General features: G+C 43.7%; 1 protein-coding gene across 4 annotated transcripts in view; it reads right to left on the bottom strand.

The window, feature by feature from the left end:
• Nucleotides 1-16,388, bottom strand: part of SIPA1L1 (signal induced proliferation associated 1 like 1) — a 137,006-nt gene that overhangs the window by 27,407 nt on the left and 93,211 nt on the right. For 2 of the 4 annotated variants that reach the window (XM_068963648.1, XM_068963647.1), the window contains exons 12-14: nt 14,078-14,140; nt 13,517-13,635; nt 9,529-9,971 (exon numbers count right to left, since the gene is read on the bottom strand). In XM_068963648.1, the coding sequence (XP_068819749.1) occupies nt 9,529-9,971; nt 13,517-13,635; nt 14,078-14,140 (625 nt within the window). The remainder of the gene's footprint in view (nt 1-9,528; nt 9,972-13,516; nt 13,636-14,077; nt 14,141-16,388) is intronic. The other 2 variants (XM_068963651.1, XM_068963649.1) reach the window with 1 other exon arrangement.

A 16,388-nucleotide genomic window follows, 5' to 3' on the forward strand; every position in this document is an offset into this window, starting at 1 on the left:
CTCAGGGGTCATGGTGGACCCCAAGCTGAATAAGTCTACAATGTTGAACTAGTTAATAGGGAGCTGCTGCTGCTGCTGCTGCTAAGTTGCTTCAGTTGTGTCCAACTCTGTGTGACCCCACAGACGGAAGTCCACCAGGCTCCCCCGTCCCTGAGATTCTCCAGGCAAGAACACTGGAGTGGGTTGCCATTTCCTTCTCCAATGCATGAAAGTGAAAAGTCAAAGTGAAGACGCTCCGTCATGTCCGACTCTTAGCAACCCCATGGACTGCAGCCCACCAGGCTCCTCCGCCCATGGGATTTTCCAGGCAAGAGTACTGGAGTGGGGTGCCCCTGCCTTCTCCAAATAGGGAGCGAGCAAGATGTAACTATGAATATTATTATTTTATCAGGCATAGCTGAGAAGAGTGTCATGTCCAGAATTGGCATCTAAAAAGGATAAAGAAAAAGCAGGAAACTCGAGGAGCAAAGTTTCTTGGGAGATACATGTTTACTGAAGGAAAAGTAGCAAGATAAGTACACTCAATGATAGAAAGCTCTTTAAGAAGGAAACGACAGAAAACCTTTCATCTTAAAAGTACATCTACAGTTTGCAATACCTTTGATAACTTTTTTTTTTTTCAAACCCTCAACAAACACAGAAACAACCATTTAGTAAGGGGACTAGGTATTAATCAGTTACAGATAGGTGGCAGTGGTGGTAAAGAGTCTGCCTGCCAGTTCAGGAGTCCCAAGAGATATGGGCTCAATCCCTGGGTTGGGAAGATCCCCTGGAGAAGGGAATGGAAACCCACTCCAGTATTCTTGCCTGTAAAATCCCATGGACAGAGGAGCCTGGCAGGCTCCTCTGTCCATGGGGGTCACGAAGAGTCGGACACGACTGAGCAAATGAGCATATGAATCTAAGGGACAAGCTTGGTGAAACGGCAGGACTGTCAAAGGTCCTATGGCTGGTCAATGACAGAACTGAGCCTTGAACCTTATCTCAGGATCCAAATCTATTTCCCCTACATTTCTCTCTGGATTTGCCTGGAGGTGAATGGCTATTACCATATATATGGTGTTACATTATTTTCAAACTGTCTCTTATTGGCACAAACATGTTTCATAATCTTAGACTTGAAAAATCCTCAATCTTTAGAAAAGACAGCTCAGAAAAACCTGCAGCCAGAGGAATTTCAGATAGGCAGATACAGGACAAAATTTTGACGAGTGAGGGGACTGACAAGATTACTCTGAAAGATTATGGAATCTCTCTCCTTGCTATTAATGACCTCTGCATCAAGAAATCCAATATCTGGGGCTTGATGAGAGCTCTCATTTTCTCAATGTTGAAATTTCAGCCACAGTGGTTCTGATTTTCACAGTCTTTGAGGTAAGCTGAATATCACCAATGTTCTGGCTAAAATAATCACCCACTCTCATAAGCTTTCATAAGAAATGGAAATGGGGCAAGACAGGCCAGATCACCCAGAGTTCTGATGTGTCGAAGCAAAATAAAATAGAACCCTGATGTTCATGGTGTGTGGGACCACAAAGCAACAATTGTCAAAGAAAATGATTCATAAACATGATAAGTAGAGCCAACTATGTGTTGGAGAGGAGTCCTGGGGAATTTTAGAGGCTTCACTTTAAAGCCTAAGTCCGTTAAACTTAGAAAAATAATTCAGTCTGACTCTAAGAAAAAAATGTAGGAGAGAGACATTAACTGTTAGTAATTTAAAAAGATTCCCGGCAGAAGAGATTTAAGAGGGAAACATTACAGATAAAGACAACAGAATAATCTCTAAACAAGGAAAGAAGGCCCATTTTTCACCCAGGGTGCCAAGAAGGCAGAAAACAAAATTTAAACTCATAAGCTCTAACACATTATACACAAGCACTCATACATAGATTGTTACTATGCTAGGGTAATCAGAGGCATTTCTTAATCTTCCATGTAAACTGAGTATAAAGAGTCCTTCTTTACCCTACTCTCAAGAAACATACACCTGTTCTGGCATGAATAGTTAACTTATTAGGTCAACCAGAAGAAAAAACTCATTCATGAAATTAAACTGTACTAACATCTGTGGGCAGCCATTTTTCCTTGCCTTTAATCACTGGCTCTAGTGAAGGTAAGATACTGACCAACTTATATCCAGATTTTGAATGATATTTGTAGATAAGCTGTTATAAAGGATCCCCATGTTATATTCTGCAGGATAAAAAATCTTATGTAGAAGTGACTGTACTGAAAAACTCATGCCATACAAGGACTTTATGCTGCTGCTAAGTCGCTTCAGTCGTGTCTGACTCTGTGCGACCCCATAGACGGCAGCCCACCAGGCTCCCCTGTCCCTGGGATTCTCCAGGCAAGAATACTGGAGTGAGTTGCCATTTCCTTCTCCAATGCATGAAAGTGAAAGTGAAGTCTCTCAGTCGTGTCTGACTCCTAGGGACCCCATGGACTGCAGCCTACCAGGCTCCTCTGTCCCTTGGATTTTCCTGGCAAGAGTACTGGAGTGGGGTGCCACTGCCTTCTCCCACAAGGACTTTATCGTCACTCTTAAATACGCACTTACATATAAAAGCACTGTAGCTCTGGGCAAATACTGACACATACAGTAAGCTTTGGAACATAGTAGTCGTTTTCCAGAGGAGTCAGGAGTTAAGGATTTATGCTATTTTCAAACTGGTTTATTTGTAAGGACCTTGAGACATCAGGAAAAAGTGGGAAGACTAAGGAAGAAACTAATCCTATTTGCTCATCAAAATGTACTGAGCATCCATAATGCTGGTGCATTGAGCATCTATCTTTTATGCTCATAGTATAGTGTGGCACAAACTATGCAAAGGTGCTCAGAATGAACACACTGGGTAAGAAATCCTCTTATACTGGAGGGCAGTAAAAATGTGTGTGTGAGATGGCCAAGAGGTACTTGAAAAGATGCTCCATGTCATTCATTTATCCTTCCTTATTCATGCTCAATCATGTCCAACTCTTTGCAACCCCCTGGACTGTAACTCACCAGGCTCCTACCTCCTTGGAATTTTCCAGGCAAGAATACTGGAGTGGGTTGCCATTTCCTCCTCCAAGGGATCTTCCCAACTCAGGGATAGAACCTGCATCTTTTCCATTTGCAGGTGGATTCTTTACCAACTGAGCCACCTACAAAGCCCAATTAATTGTTACAGAAATACAAATCAAAATGGTCAGAATGGCCATCATCAAAAAACTTACAAACAATAAATGCTGGAGAGGGTGTGGAGAAAAGGGAAACTCTCTTGCACTTTGGTGGGAATGTAAGTTCATACAGCCATTTTACAGAACAGTATGGAGTTCCTTAAAAAATTAAAAATAGAACTTTAAAAAGTTAAAAATAAAACCCAGCAATCACACTACTGGCATATGCCCTGAGGAAATCATAATTCAAAACGATACATATCCCCCAACATTCACTGTAGCACTATTTACAACAGCCAGGACATGGAAACAACCTGTGTCTACTGACAGATGAATGAATAAGTAAGATGCGGACTTTATTTTCTTGGGCTCCAAAATCACTGCAGATGGTGACTGCAGCCATGAAATTAAAAGACCCTTGCTCCTTGGAAGAAAAGCTAAGATCAACCTAGACAGCATATTAAAAAACAGAGACATTAGTTTGCCAACAAAGGTCTGTCTAGTCAAAGCTATGGTTTTTCTAGTAGTCATGTATGGATGTGACAGTTGGACCATAAAGAAAGATGAGTGCTGAAAAACTGATGCTTTTGAACTGTGGTGTTGGAGATTCTTGAGAGTCCCTTGGACTGCAAGGAGATCAAACTAGTCAATCCTAAAGGAAATCAGTCCTGAATATCAGTACTGGAAGGACTGATGCTGAAGCTGAAGCTCCAATACTTTGGCTACCTGATGCAAAGAACTGACTCATCTGAAAAGACCCTGATGCTGGGAAAGACTAAAGGCAGGAGAAGGGGATGACAGGATGAGATGGTTGGATGGCATCACCAACTTTATGGACATGAGTTTGAGTAAACTCTGGGAGTTGGTGATTGACAGTGAGACCTGGCATGCTGCAGTCCATGGGGTCACAAAGAGTTGGACACGACTGAGTGACTGAACTGAACTGAACTGAGCAGGAAAAGGGGACGACCAAGGATGAGATGGCTGGATGGCATCACGGACTCGATGGACGTGAGTCTGAGTGAACTCCGGGAGTTGGTGATGGACAGGGAGGCCTGGCGTGCTGCGATTCATGGGGTCGCAAAGAGTCGGACACGACTGAGTGACTGAACTGAACTGAACATCTTATACAATGGAATATTACCAGCCGTAAAAAGGAGCAAAATGAAATTGGGTCATTTGTAGAGATGTGGATGGACCTAGAGTTGGTCATGCAGAGTGAAGTAACCCAGAAAGAGTAAAACAAATTACTGTATATTAACACATGCGTGTGGAATCAAGAAAAATGGAAGATGACTCTAGTTCCAGGGCAGGGATAGAGACACAGAAGTAGATAATGTAGGCGTGGACACAGTGGGGAAGGAGAGAGTGGGATGAACTGGGAGATGAGGTTGACATGCATACGCTGTGCTGTGTTCAGTCATATCTGACTCTGCGATCCCAGGACTGTAGCCCTCCAGGATACTCTGACAACGGGATTTTCCAGGCAAGAATGCTGGAGTGAGTTGCCATCCCCTTTCTCCAGGGGATCTTCCTGACCCAGGGATTGAATCTGTGTCTCCTGCATTGATAGGCAGATTCTTCACCGCTGAGCCACCTGGGAAGCCCGTGAGAACAGGAAGCACGTGGCAGCTGTGGTATGGCACAGGAAGCTCAGTTCAGCGCTCTGTGATGACCTACATGGGTGGGACTGGGGAGTGGGAGGGAGGTCTCAGAGGGAGGGGCATACACGTATACAAAGGGCTGATTCATTGTGTTGTACAGCAGAAACTAACAAAACATTGTAAAGCAATTACACTCCAATTAAAAAAAAAACAAACTTTGAATTTGTAATTAATAAACCTTCCGAAGCCTCTCCCCAAATGTATATGTGATCACATGTTGTTTTTCAGTCACACAGTCATGTCTGACTCTGGGACCCCATGGACTGCAGCACACCAGGCTTCCCTGTCCCTCACCATCTCCCGAAGTTTGCCCAGGTTCGTGTCCATTGCATCGGTGATGCCATCCAGCCATCTCTTTCTTTGACGATCTCTTTTCCTACACTCAATCTTTCCCAGCGTCAAGGACTTTTCCAATGAGTCGGCTGTTGGCATCAGATGACCAAAGTACTGGAGCTTCAGCTTCAGCATCAGTTCTTCCAAGTATTCAGGGTTGATTTCCCTTAAGACTGACTGGTTTGAACTCCCTGCTGTCCAAGGGACTTTCAGGAGTCTTTCCCAGCAACACAGTTCAAGGGCATCAATTATTTGGCGCTCTGCTTTCTTTACAGTCCAGCTCTCATAATCATATGTGACCACTGGGAAGACCACAGCCTTGACTATAGGGACCTTTGTTGGCAGAGTACTATCTGCTTCTCAATATACTGACTAGGTTTGTCATCATTCTCTTGCCAAGAAGCAACTGTCCTCTGATTTCATGGTTTCGGCCACCGCCCGCAGTGATTCTGGAGCCCAAGAAGAGGAAATCTGTCACTACTTCCACCTTTTCCCCTTCTATCTGAAGTGCAGTAATGGGGCTGGATGCCATGATCTTAGTTTTTTAATATTTAGTCTTAACCCGGCTCTTTCATTCCTCCTTCACCCTCATCAAGAGACTCTTTAGCTCCTCTTTGCTTTCTGTCATTACAGTGGTATCATCTGCATATCTGAGATTGTTGATGTTTCTCCCGCCTATCTTGATATAACTCATCCAGTCCAGCATTTCTCATGATGTGCTCCGCATATCGGTTAAACAAACAGGGTGACAGCAGACAGCCCTGTCATAATCCTTTCTCAATCTTGAACCAATCAGTTGTTCCATACAGGGTTCTAACTGTTGCTTCTTGACCTGCATACAGTTCCTCAGGAGACAGGTAAGAGGGATTGGTATTCCCATCTCTTTAAGAGCTTTCCACAGTTTGTTATGATCCACATAGTCAAAGGCTTTAGTGTAGTCGATGAAACAGCAGCAGATGCTTTTCTGGAGTTCTCTTGCTTTCTCTATGATTCAGCAAATGTTGGCAATTTGATCTCTGATTCCTCTGTCTTTTCTAAACCCAGCTTGGACGCCTGGACATCTGGAAGTTCTTGGTTCACATAATGCTGAAGCCTAACATGCAAGATGTTAAGTATGACCTTACTAGTACTCCTGTGGCCACTGCTGGGTCTTCCAGATTTGCTGACATAGTGTGTGCAACACCTTGATGGCATCATCCTTTCGGGTTCTGAACAGCTCTCTTGGAATTCTATTGCATCTACTAGCTTTATTAACAGCAGTGCTTCCTAAGGCCCACTTGACTTCACACCCCAGAATGTCTGGCTCTGGCTGACACACCACCCACACCGTGCAGTCACATAAGTGGATACTAATTGGTGTGAGTGCTCTGAGGAGGTCTATGGGAAGCAGGACAGCTGGTAATAAGGGGTGGGGAACAGAAGTCTGGACACTCAAAACAGGTCAGGTCAGGATGTTACAAACGAGACATGTGTGCAAGTCCAAGGTGGGGTTTTTAACATTTTTTTTTTTTTTTTGCCACACTGTGCAGCATTTGGGATATTAGTTCCCCAACCAGGGATGGAATCCCCCTACAGTGGAAGCGCAGAGTCTTAAACACTGGACTGCCAGGGAATTCGCTTTAGCGTTATAATACGTGGTCATGAACTTAGTTCTGCCATCAGCAGTGGCCGGTGATCAGCAGGATGAGTTCTGTAAACTAAGGAAGTCTTCAGTCACCACACAAATAGACACTGCCTACTTCCAAGACCAGAACTCTAAGACAAAGCGAACCCAGCTGATAAAGAGTATACTAAAACTGAAACTATCTTCACCTTTCCTATGCTCACCATGAATCATTTTTCTGAGTGGTTTAAGACCTGTAAGTGAAACACCCATTACAAAGACAAATTTCGTTTTAAAAGATCTCTCCCTAAATTTCCAAGCTTCATAGACAATGTATATTCTAGCAGTAACACTTAAGAGCAATAATAGACTTTTTAATTGTAGAAAGCTTTCAATGTGTATGGCTCCTCTCAATGACATCCAGATAGAATAACCCTATGTAATTACCAACCTACATTATAAGCAGTTCTCATGGGAGGGCCACAAAAAACCTGCACAGCCTTCAACAGGCAGACTGGAGGACAGAGGCAGTAGGAACACAGCCCAGGCAGAAATGTGCAGTGGAGCTTAATCACTGTAATTTAGATTTTGTCACCAAGTCCCAGGTACAAGCTCTTTTACGCACTGTCAAGAGATCTCCACATTAATTGCTATTCCTGTCTTCCGAGGACACAAACACTCTAATTTGCAGTGATTTCAGTTTCTCAAGCAATGTGCATTTGGTGGCTAAGTCCCCCCTTTCCTCCAGAAAAGGAAGTCTGCTAAAGCTCTGATTATCCAGCTCCCTCTGCCAAGATCAACAAACTGGAGTCACAAAGCATCCGTATTTACCGGAGTCGCAAATGAATGTGACTCAACCTACCAGTGGGTGGGAAGCCCTGCCATCCTCCCTGAAAGGCCACATTCTTCCCGAGCAACCTTGACTTTCAATAGAAGAGCTATTTCTAAATGATGATTTCAATGATTTCTGCATGGTCAGTTGGAAGCAGAAAACGCGGCTAATCGTTTAAGACCTTCAGGCAGCCGCAGTCAGCACATTCAGACGATGCTAACCCAGGTGCTGACTTTCCAGAGGGTGTTTTGTACCTCCCCTGGGATTTGGTAGATCTGTTAGATCGGACAGCCCACGTTCTATGCTTTGGCTTCAGAGGCCCAGCACTTTTTAACTTTATTCCAGAGCGATGCCATTCTAGACAAGACCTGTGACTTTCTCCTGCCATCCAATTAGATCAGAGATACATTCCCCAGATGGAGCACTATTTCAAAAAAGACATTCTCTTTTCAGAATGAAGAACTGAAAACCGAAGCTAGGAGTCAAGTGAACCCGAAAACCACAGAGGGACTATTGTGAAATGTTCTGAGTCAGTGCACAGGCTGTGCTTAATGAGACAGTGGGTGTGCCAGAAACAAGCCAGTCACATACCTGAGTCGAGCGACTCTACGTCTATATTATACTATCACGGTGTTTGATGCCTGGCTTTCTGTTTTCCAAACACTTCCTTAATCCATCTGTACCAAACATTCTGTTTTCTGAATTATGGACAGGAAATTGGATACATGTTACCCAAGAATCCTGAGATGACTTTCCTAATTGCTTTTCTGCTTAGGGGGTCATGCAGTTACCAGGCCTGTCACAATCCCTTTTTATTACTGCAACGTGGTAGTGGTAAACAGAGATAAAAGTCAGGAAATGCTTCATACCATCAATGTTTTAAAAGATGGGAAGTGTGTGCATCTTATCAGTAGCAATACAGACAACAGGAGAAGTTGACTATTTAACTGATCAAGTGAAACAAACCCAAATTAAGTCAAGGATGTCCTCTCTCGTGAAGATTACCTGGGGTTTCCTGACAGATTATGTGCCTGGATTCCCACTGGAAAAGCAAAACTAAACTCAACTTCCCTGATGCTTTTCTTTAGGGCGTAAGAGAGGACTGGAAGATGGCAAGGTTAGACGCTATCACACAGGCTGATCAATGATTGACAACAAAAGAAGGTAAAAGGAGAAACCACCACAGAGATTAACAGGCCCCCAAAGATGGTGATGAATGTTTCCTCCCTAAAAGGACGAATATCTTGTTATATTTTGGACTGTAGGCCCAAATGCCAAAGAGGAAATGAAAAACAGTATTTATCCTGCCTATCAATGTGATCGCCGAGGATACAGGGGAATATGTACGTTTCTATTCTGAAAGGTAGATGGGCTGTGTCTAATTTTAGTCATACTTTCCTGTTGGACACCCCTCGCCCTCAACACATCACTGTTGGGAGCCAATTACTGAAAACAGATTGTTGTGCAAACACTGGATAAGCGATGTCCTCTTATAGAGAACGTTAAGGATGCGTCCAGCATCATACATGATATGCCCTGTTAGTCTTGGAAAAGACCCCTCCCTTTCAAAAATATGGTCCAGATTTTCTTACGTCTTCAAAAGACCGTCTCATTCTACATTCTCTATCACTAGCACGAAGCCAAAGGACAAAATTCTCCTCTCATTCTGGTATGCAGTTAGGTACACTTTTATAAAATCAAATACAGCTACCAAAAAAACAGATCTGCAAACTTTTCTCACAGTTTAAAATAATGCACTAGGATGGTAGAAATAAAGGGTTTGGATGGTAAATAATTATATAAAAATTAACCACCATTGTGCAAAAGATGGCCCTCCCTCCTTTCTTTAAAAAAATATACTCTTGATGGAAGGAAAGTGAGAAGAGGCCAGAAACTGGACGCAAGAGGCGGGGAGTGGGAGGGGCGGTTACCTGGTGTGGGAAGCAGCATCGTTGATACTGAACGTGGGGTTCTCCCTGCTCAGAGGGCTCGAGCCGGCCTGGCTCTTGGTATGGATGTCCAAGCTCAAGGAGGACTCGGTTTTCCGGTCCAGGCCATGGCTCTCTGCCTCTAAAGTCCGATCTGCCAGGGAGATGACTTCGCTGGAACTGTGCCACAGTGGGGCCACTTTCTCCTTGCCCGGCCCCGAGCGCGGCGACGAGGTGGCTGCCCCCAGGGAGGCTGTGCTGCCGTGGCTGGGGCCGTACGAGGTGGTGTCGATGCCGCTGTCCGCGGAGGTGCCCTGCAGGTAGTTGTAGCTGTTGAGCTCGGCCTCGGTGCGGTCCCCGTCGTACCACTTCTCATCGCTGTGGGCGCTCGATGCGTTGCTGGACAGGGTATTGCTGCTGGAGTGGCTCGAGTAGTGGCTGTCGGACTGCAAGGAAAGCAGGGTTCCTTAACGACAGGCTGGGCTTCTTGAAGAGCGGGAAACAAATACCGGGGGAATGACTGTGAAACGTGTCTTCCTAGGGGGTTCGAGAGACACAAAAACGCCTCTATGATGACTAAAAGCAAGGCGGGGGTACCTGGAAAAACCTATTCAGAAGATTTCACGGCAGGACGTGCTGGAAACTTTGCTGTTTTAGAATCCACTTTTCATTATTTCGTTTGCTTAGCTTATGCTGAAGCAACTATAGCATTGAGGGAGTCTTAATCAGGGGAAAAAATAAAACCACCCTAAACTGTCATTGGATGTGTGCCTAGTCAGTCGCTCAGCTGTATTCAACTCTTTGCGACCCTATGGACTGTAGCCTGCTAGGCTCCTCTGTCCATGGGATTCTCCAGGCAAGAACACTCACGTGGGTTGCCACTCCCTTCTCCAGGGGATCTTCCCGACCCAGGGATCGAATCTGGGTCTCCTGCACTGCAGGTGGAACTTTACCATCTGTGCCACCAGCGAAGTCAAAACTGTCATTAGAGTCTTCTAATATCTCAGTTTTAAAATAGAAAGTGATACTTCAAGGGGCTTTTAATTAGAAAGACCGTATTGATCAGAGTAAACAGAAGGCAGAATATAAGACTTTTTCTTAGAAAGAAAAGATATCTTTTCTTTCTTCAGATAGCATCTATTTAGGAAACAGCTTTTTTAAGGATTGCTAAGAGGTAAAATTTATACAGATGTGTTGAGAAACTAGATATCTACATACAAGAAAGAATGAAGTTGGGTCTTTACCACATAGAAAAATAAACTCAAAAAGGTCAAAGACCTAAGTGTCAGGGCTAAAACTATAGAACTCTTAGAAGAAAATATAGGTATACAAACGATTGGACTATGCAATGGTTTCTTAAATAGGACACCAAAAGTAAAAAAAATGAAGAGAAAATAGATAAACTGGGCTTCATCAAAATTAAAAACTTCCGTGCTTCAAATAACCCAATAAAAAAGGGCAAGGGATTTGAATAGTCATTCATCCAAAGAAGATAAACAAATGGTCAACAAGCATATGAAAGATGCTCAGTATCATTAGCCATTAGGGAAATGCAAATCAAACCACAATGAAGTAACACTTCATACACACTAGGATAAAGGCAAACAATAAGGATGGTGGGCACTGTTGGTAGGATGTAAAACAGGGCAGCTGCTATGGGAAAGCAGCTGCAATTATATACTCAAGGGAAATGAAAACCTATGTCAACAAGAAAAACTTCCACATGAATTTTAAAGCAGCATTATTCTTAATAGCCAAAAAAGTTGACATCACTCACATGTCTATCAATGGATGAAAAACTGTTGTTATATCCATACAATGGCATATTATTCAGTCATAAAAAGATGCGAAGTACTAACACATGCGACAACAGATGAACCTTGAAAACATCTGCGTGAAAGAAGCCAGACACAGAAGGCCACACACTATATGATTCCATTCATATGAAATGTCAAAATGTGGACATTCTGTGGCACATCCACAGGGACAGAAAGTAAGTTCGTGGTTGTCAATGCCTTGGAGGGGATGGAAGAGTTAGGCTTTCTTTTCAGGGTGATGAAAATGTTCTGGAGTTAAATCATGGTACTGGTTGCACAACTCTGTGAATATACCAAACACCATGAAACAGTACACTTTAAATGTGTGAATGTTTCGATATGTGAATAATGTGAATCATATCTCAAATTTTAAAAATGTGGGCAGAATGCTTTTTGGATAGTGGCTTGGCTGCTCAGAAAGATTTTACAGTTTATCAAAGAAATATGATTTCAAAGGATATCTGAGTAAAACAGTATTTAAATCAGAGGGCTGAAAGTTCAGATACTTGGTGGAGATTGAGAGAAAAGAAGAGGAAAGATGTGTGTGTGTCTTTACCGGCTGCGGGAAGGGGGCTGAAGGAGGGCAAACCTCAAAGTGAAAGATCTCCCCTTGACAGTGGACTTCCCAGGTACTTCACTGGTGCTACTCTAGTTTCTCTCAATACCTACTTGCATTACAAGGCCATCATTTATTTTGCCCAGTTGCTACAGGGCAGAACCCCTGTAGCACCTGGACCTGGGCTATAGAATTTGCTAACCCCAGGCCATGTACGGCTACTGGGCCACTTAAAATGTGGCCAGCCCACATTCAGATGTGTTGAGAGTATAGAGTATGTGACGGATTTATATGTAGATATAACTCAAACCACATTTGGAATTTTAAGTGCTCTAGCCAAATTTTAGAAAAAGAAACAGGTGTAATTAACTTTGAGAATATTTTTTATCTAACCAAATCTAACCAAAATACTATTTGACCATGTAATCAATATAAACAGTGTTAATGAAGGAGGGGAAATTGACAGGTGGACTAGGGTAATCTCACATTTACAAATGGAACTGAGACAGCATCACATTTCACTAGTAAATCTCTCTTCCACAGCCCAGTACAGGATGCTTGCTCATGAACCTGTGAAGTCTACACTCAAAACTCATTTCAATTAAAAAAAAAAAAAATTGAGCCCCCTCATTAAATCAGTGAATATTAAATTCAGTTATGTCCTCATTCTATAAAATGACATAAATATAAACATACACATTCCAGTGAATAGACAGACCAAGGAAATCCACTGCATTTAAAGAGGGAGAAAATGAGAGTCTCTTATTCCCAGTGCTACCTGTAAGTGACGGGGGACTGAGTATAATTATGGTAAAGAGACCACAATCAGTGCAGCCCTGGAAGGAAAGAGAAGCAGTAGGACGAGTCGTCAGGATGCTGTCTGTCTCCTTGACTGATGTTCCAACCATTCATATCTCATGCTGGCAACTGTGTGAGCAAATAAAATCTTAATCAAGTACATTTCTATTCCCGACACTAGGATTGTCTGTGATTGCATCACATGGCCTTCCATCCCAATCCGTGGGGGTAGCAGGTGCATCCCAAAGAGGAATTTCAATTTAATCTCAAAACAAGCTTAAGACCAGGCTTCCCAGGTGGCTAGGGGGTAAAGAATCCGCCTGCATTGCAAGAGATTCTGGTTCAATCCCTGGGTCGGGAAGATACCCTGGAGATGGAAATGGCAATCCTCTCTAGTATCTTGCCTGGGAAATGCCCTGGACAGAGGAGCTTGGCAGGCTACAGTCCATGGGGTCACGAACAGTTGGACACAACTTAGCAACTAAACAACAACAAAAAGCTTAAGGCCACTGCGGTAGAAATTTCAGGGCTATGGCAGCCAATGCCCGCTTTCTACCAGGATGACTTCCCCTCTGACACCGTGGAAGAATGCGAGAGCAGACCGGTACAATTTTCACTTTGCAAGAAAGGCACAGGGCTAGGAATCTACTATTTTTATTTGTTGTTGTTCAGTCTCCCAGTTGTGTCCAGCTCTTTGTGACTCATGGACTGCAGCACACCAGGCCTCTCTGTCCCTCACCAGCTCCCAAAGTCTGCCCAAGTTCCTGTCCATTGCATCAGTTTTTATTGCACCGTTTTTATTACTTTATAGTTAACTTACGTGCCCTTGTTTGTTTGGAGACAAGTGAACCACCGGATCTTGACGCATTAATCTCCCACTGGGGCTCTCTCGGAAAGCTGGCAGTACCTTGGATACTGCTGGGAGGTGGCAGGTCGGCTCTGGAACACAGCACAGGACATTACGGTGCAGGCACTAAACAGACGCGGGCACAGGCTGACAAATGAGGACGGCTTGCCCCTGCGCCTCTCAGTTCACTGGCCAGCAAACTCGGAATTTCAGCGGGAAGCTTGTTGAGAGTTTACACGATAGACAGCATGTCAAGAGCTAAGTGGCTGATGGGTAAAGCTTGCAGCTGGTGACAGTGTGTCACACCATACACATGAGCAGAGCCAAGTGCCACCAAACCAGAGGCCATGAACAATGCGGCAAAGTCAGGAATCGATTTTCGGCTTGGGGAGGCAGGGAAGTCTCAAATATATGGATTAAATTTATGAAATCCATTCATTGCAAAGTGTGGCTAACCTCGCTTGGTCTACGTTACCTAGACAGGCATGGATGCAATCGCGCGTTACTTACCATGACACTTTGGACATATTTTACCTGTATATTCATGCTGCTCGAGGACAAAAGAATTGAATTCCTGAGGTCCTCTATAACTGTAAGCTAAGCACAACAGAAAAGACACACAGCGACTAGTTTACTTAAAACAATTGCTTCCTGTTGGACTCCGCTGGCGTTCAGGATGGGGCTGTTCCAAAAGTGAAAGGGAAGCGACTTTGCCTCTTTAACACACCTAAGAGCTGATGGCAACAATCGTGCAAGGCCATTCCTAACGCGCATAGGACTGAGCAGTGGACTCTTTGACTCTCAATTGTGTCCAAAAGTGGAGAGGCAGGAAAAACAGAGATGAGTGAGCCAACTCAACAAGCTAAGCTCTGGGTCTCCCCTGGGAATCAGCTTATCATCTGCTGATGGACAAAGACGGGGAAACCCTGGCTAATGAGTAAGACTCTGCTTGACATTTTCAACCAGTGACCTGAAGGTCGTTAGAGAATTGTGTTCTTACAAATCAAGCGTAGGAAGGTCAGTCCCTTGTCCACACAACACGGTGTACTGCGGAATGAGAGCATCACAATTATTTGTCTGGATTCCTCCCTAGCATGGTTTGTGCAAGCTAAGCCCAAGATTCCTTCTGAAGTGCCAGGCAGAAAGGGCTGGATTATCCTTCTGGGATGACAGAATATCAAAAGCCATAAAAATTTATTTGAACATTTTCTTTGTAGCCTTAGATTTTGAATCGAGAAAGGTCTTGGTTTTAGAAAAACAAAAGGTTTCTCTGGCAGGCTCTAGTAGTATTTTCTTTTTTTTAAAAGAAAAGGTATAACCTTACTAAAAGGATGAACCAATGTGTTAAAAAGATTCACCGGTATTCATTTCAGAACCTTATCTGTGAAGTGTGAGATGCCACCAAACTAAAGTGGATACAAGGGGAAAAACAGCCTAGAGGAAGGTTTATGTGAAAGAATGACTATGGGCCTAGGACAAACCTTGTAATTACCCTCTCCAGTCCCAAGATACTGTTTCATTCCCTGTATGACTTCACATGAGTGGGAAGCGTGACCCTGAACAGTGCACAAAGGCCCGCTTGGCAGCTTTGTTCAAAGCCCGCAACTAGGAGCCAAAAAAAAGCTGCTAAAGTCGTGCTGAAGGAGGGATCCTGTTCACGTGTCGTTACCATCTCAACGGTATCAAAACATATGGGATTCGAAACGTTCTGTCAAGAGCGGAACAGTAGATCCGAATATGCTCAGGTTTTCGGTGGGGGGTGGGGAGTGGGACGAGAGTAGGGAATGACAGATGGCTTCAATAACGAGGAACACGGCACACTGAAGGGGTGGAACAAAGCCTATCTTCAGAACCTGAGGCTTTTGCTTCTCTTCTTCAGCTCCTGTCTTAATTGAATGCATCTCCACTCCCTTCCATGTTCGTGGGTTTTTAGAGTCCCAGCATGGACCCCACCTCTGCACTAAGGATGCCCTCCCCCGCCAGGTACGGAAACGTGGGCACAGTCACTAAAACCGAACAAAAGGATGTGTTTGCAGAGAGGATAAAACGATGAGGTCTTTGCTGTGAACGCTGATCTGTTTTCAGCCCTGAAATTTACTTCTTTTTATTCCACCGTGATGGGAAAGCTACTAGATAGAGGCAAAGGGAAAAACCTTTAACAGTCCAGATTCAAGTCCCTGATGTATCAACTGTGTTGATACTAAATCCCTGGTGCTACTGTGTTGAAACTCAACCCTGTTTCATGGCAAAATGTTATTGTATCAACTAGTATTTAGATGTCATCAGAGAACTGTGTAGAGAGACAGGGAGAGGGAATGGGCCATGTGCCAAAAACCCAAAGGAAGGCTCACTCATGCAAATCTTTTTCCCTTCCAGCTGCTTTTATCCTAAGACGTTTCCTTAGCTGACAGCTTCATAGAAGAGTAGGGGGAAGAAAAAGCCTATAAAGGGAAGAAAGGCATCCTCAAGAGATGACTAGAGAACAATTATATCTCCTTCCCATTTTGTACACAGCTTTTAAATGTTTTAAAACTCAACATTAAGAATATCAACTAATCTCCCAGGGCCTTTACACTAGGCCAAAACAGATAAATAAACAAGGTGGGGGACGGAGATAGCACATAAGTGTCTTAGGGCTCTGGCCTTTCAACCTTAGTGATGAAAATAATTCCTATGTACTTTCTGTCTTCAAAGTCAGGGTCACTTATGAATAGAATTCCTTGACTTTTCTCTCAGGTCTTAATTGCTGCTTTGACTTATACACACAGTAACAGACTTAATGATCATTCCTATTTATGACCCAGAGCTGTACTAGAGAAGAGAATGCACTGATGACATCAACCAG

This window comes from Capricornis sumatraensis, chromosome 2 (assembly GCF_032405125.1).
Source record: "Capricornis sumatraensis isolate serow.1 chromosome 2, serow.2, whole genome shotgun sequence".
NCBI classification, from domain to species: Eukaryota; Metazoa; Chordata; class Mammalia; order Artiodactyla; family Bovidae; genus Capricornis; species Capricornis sumatraensis.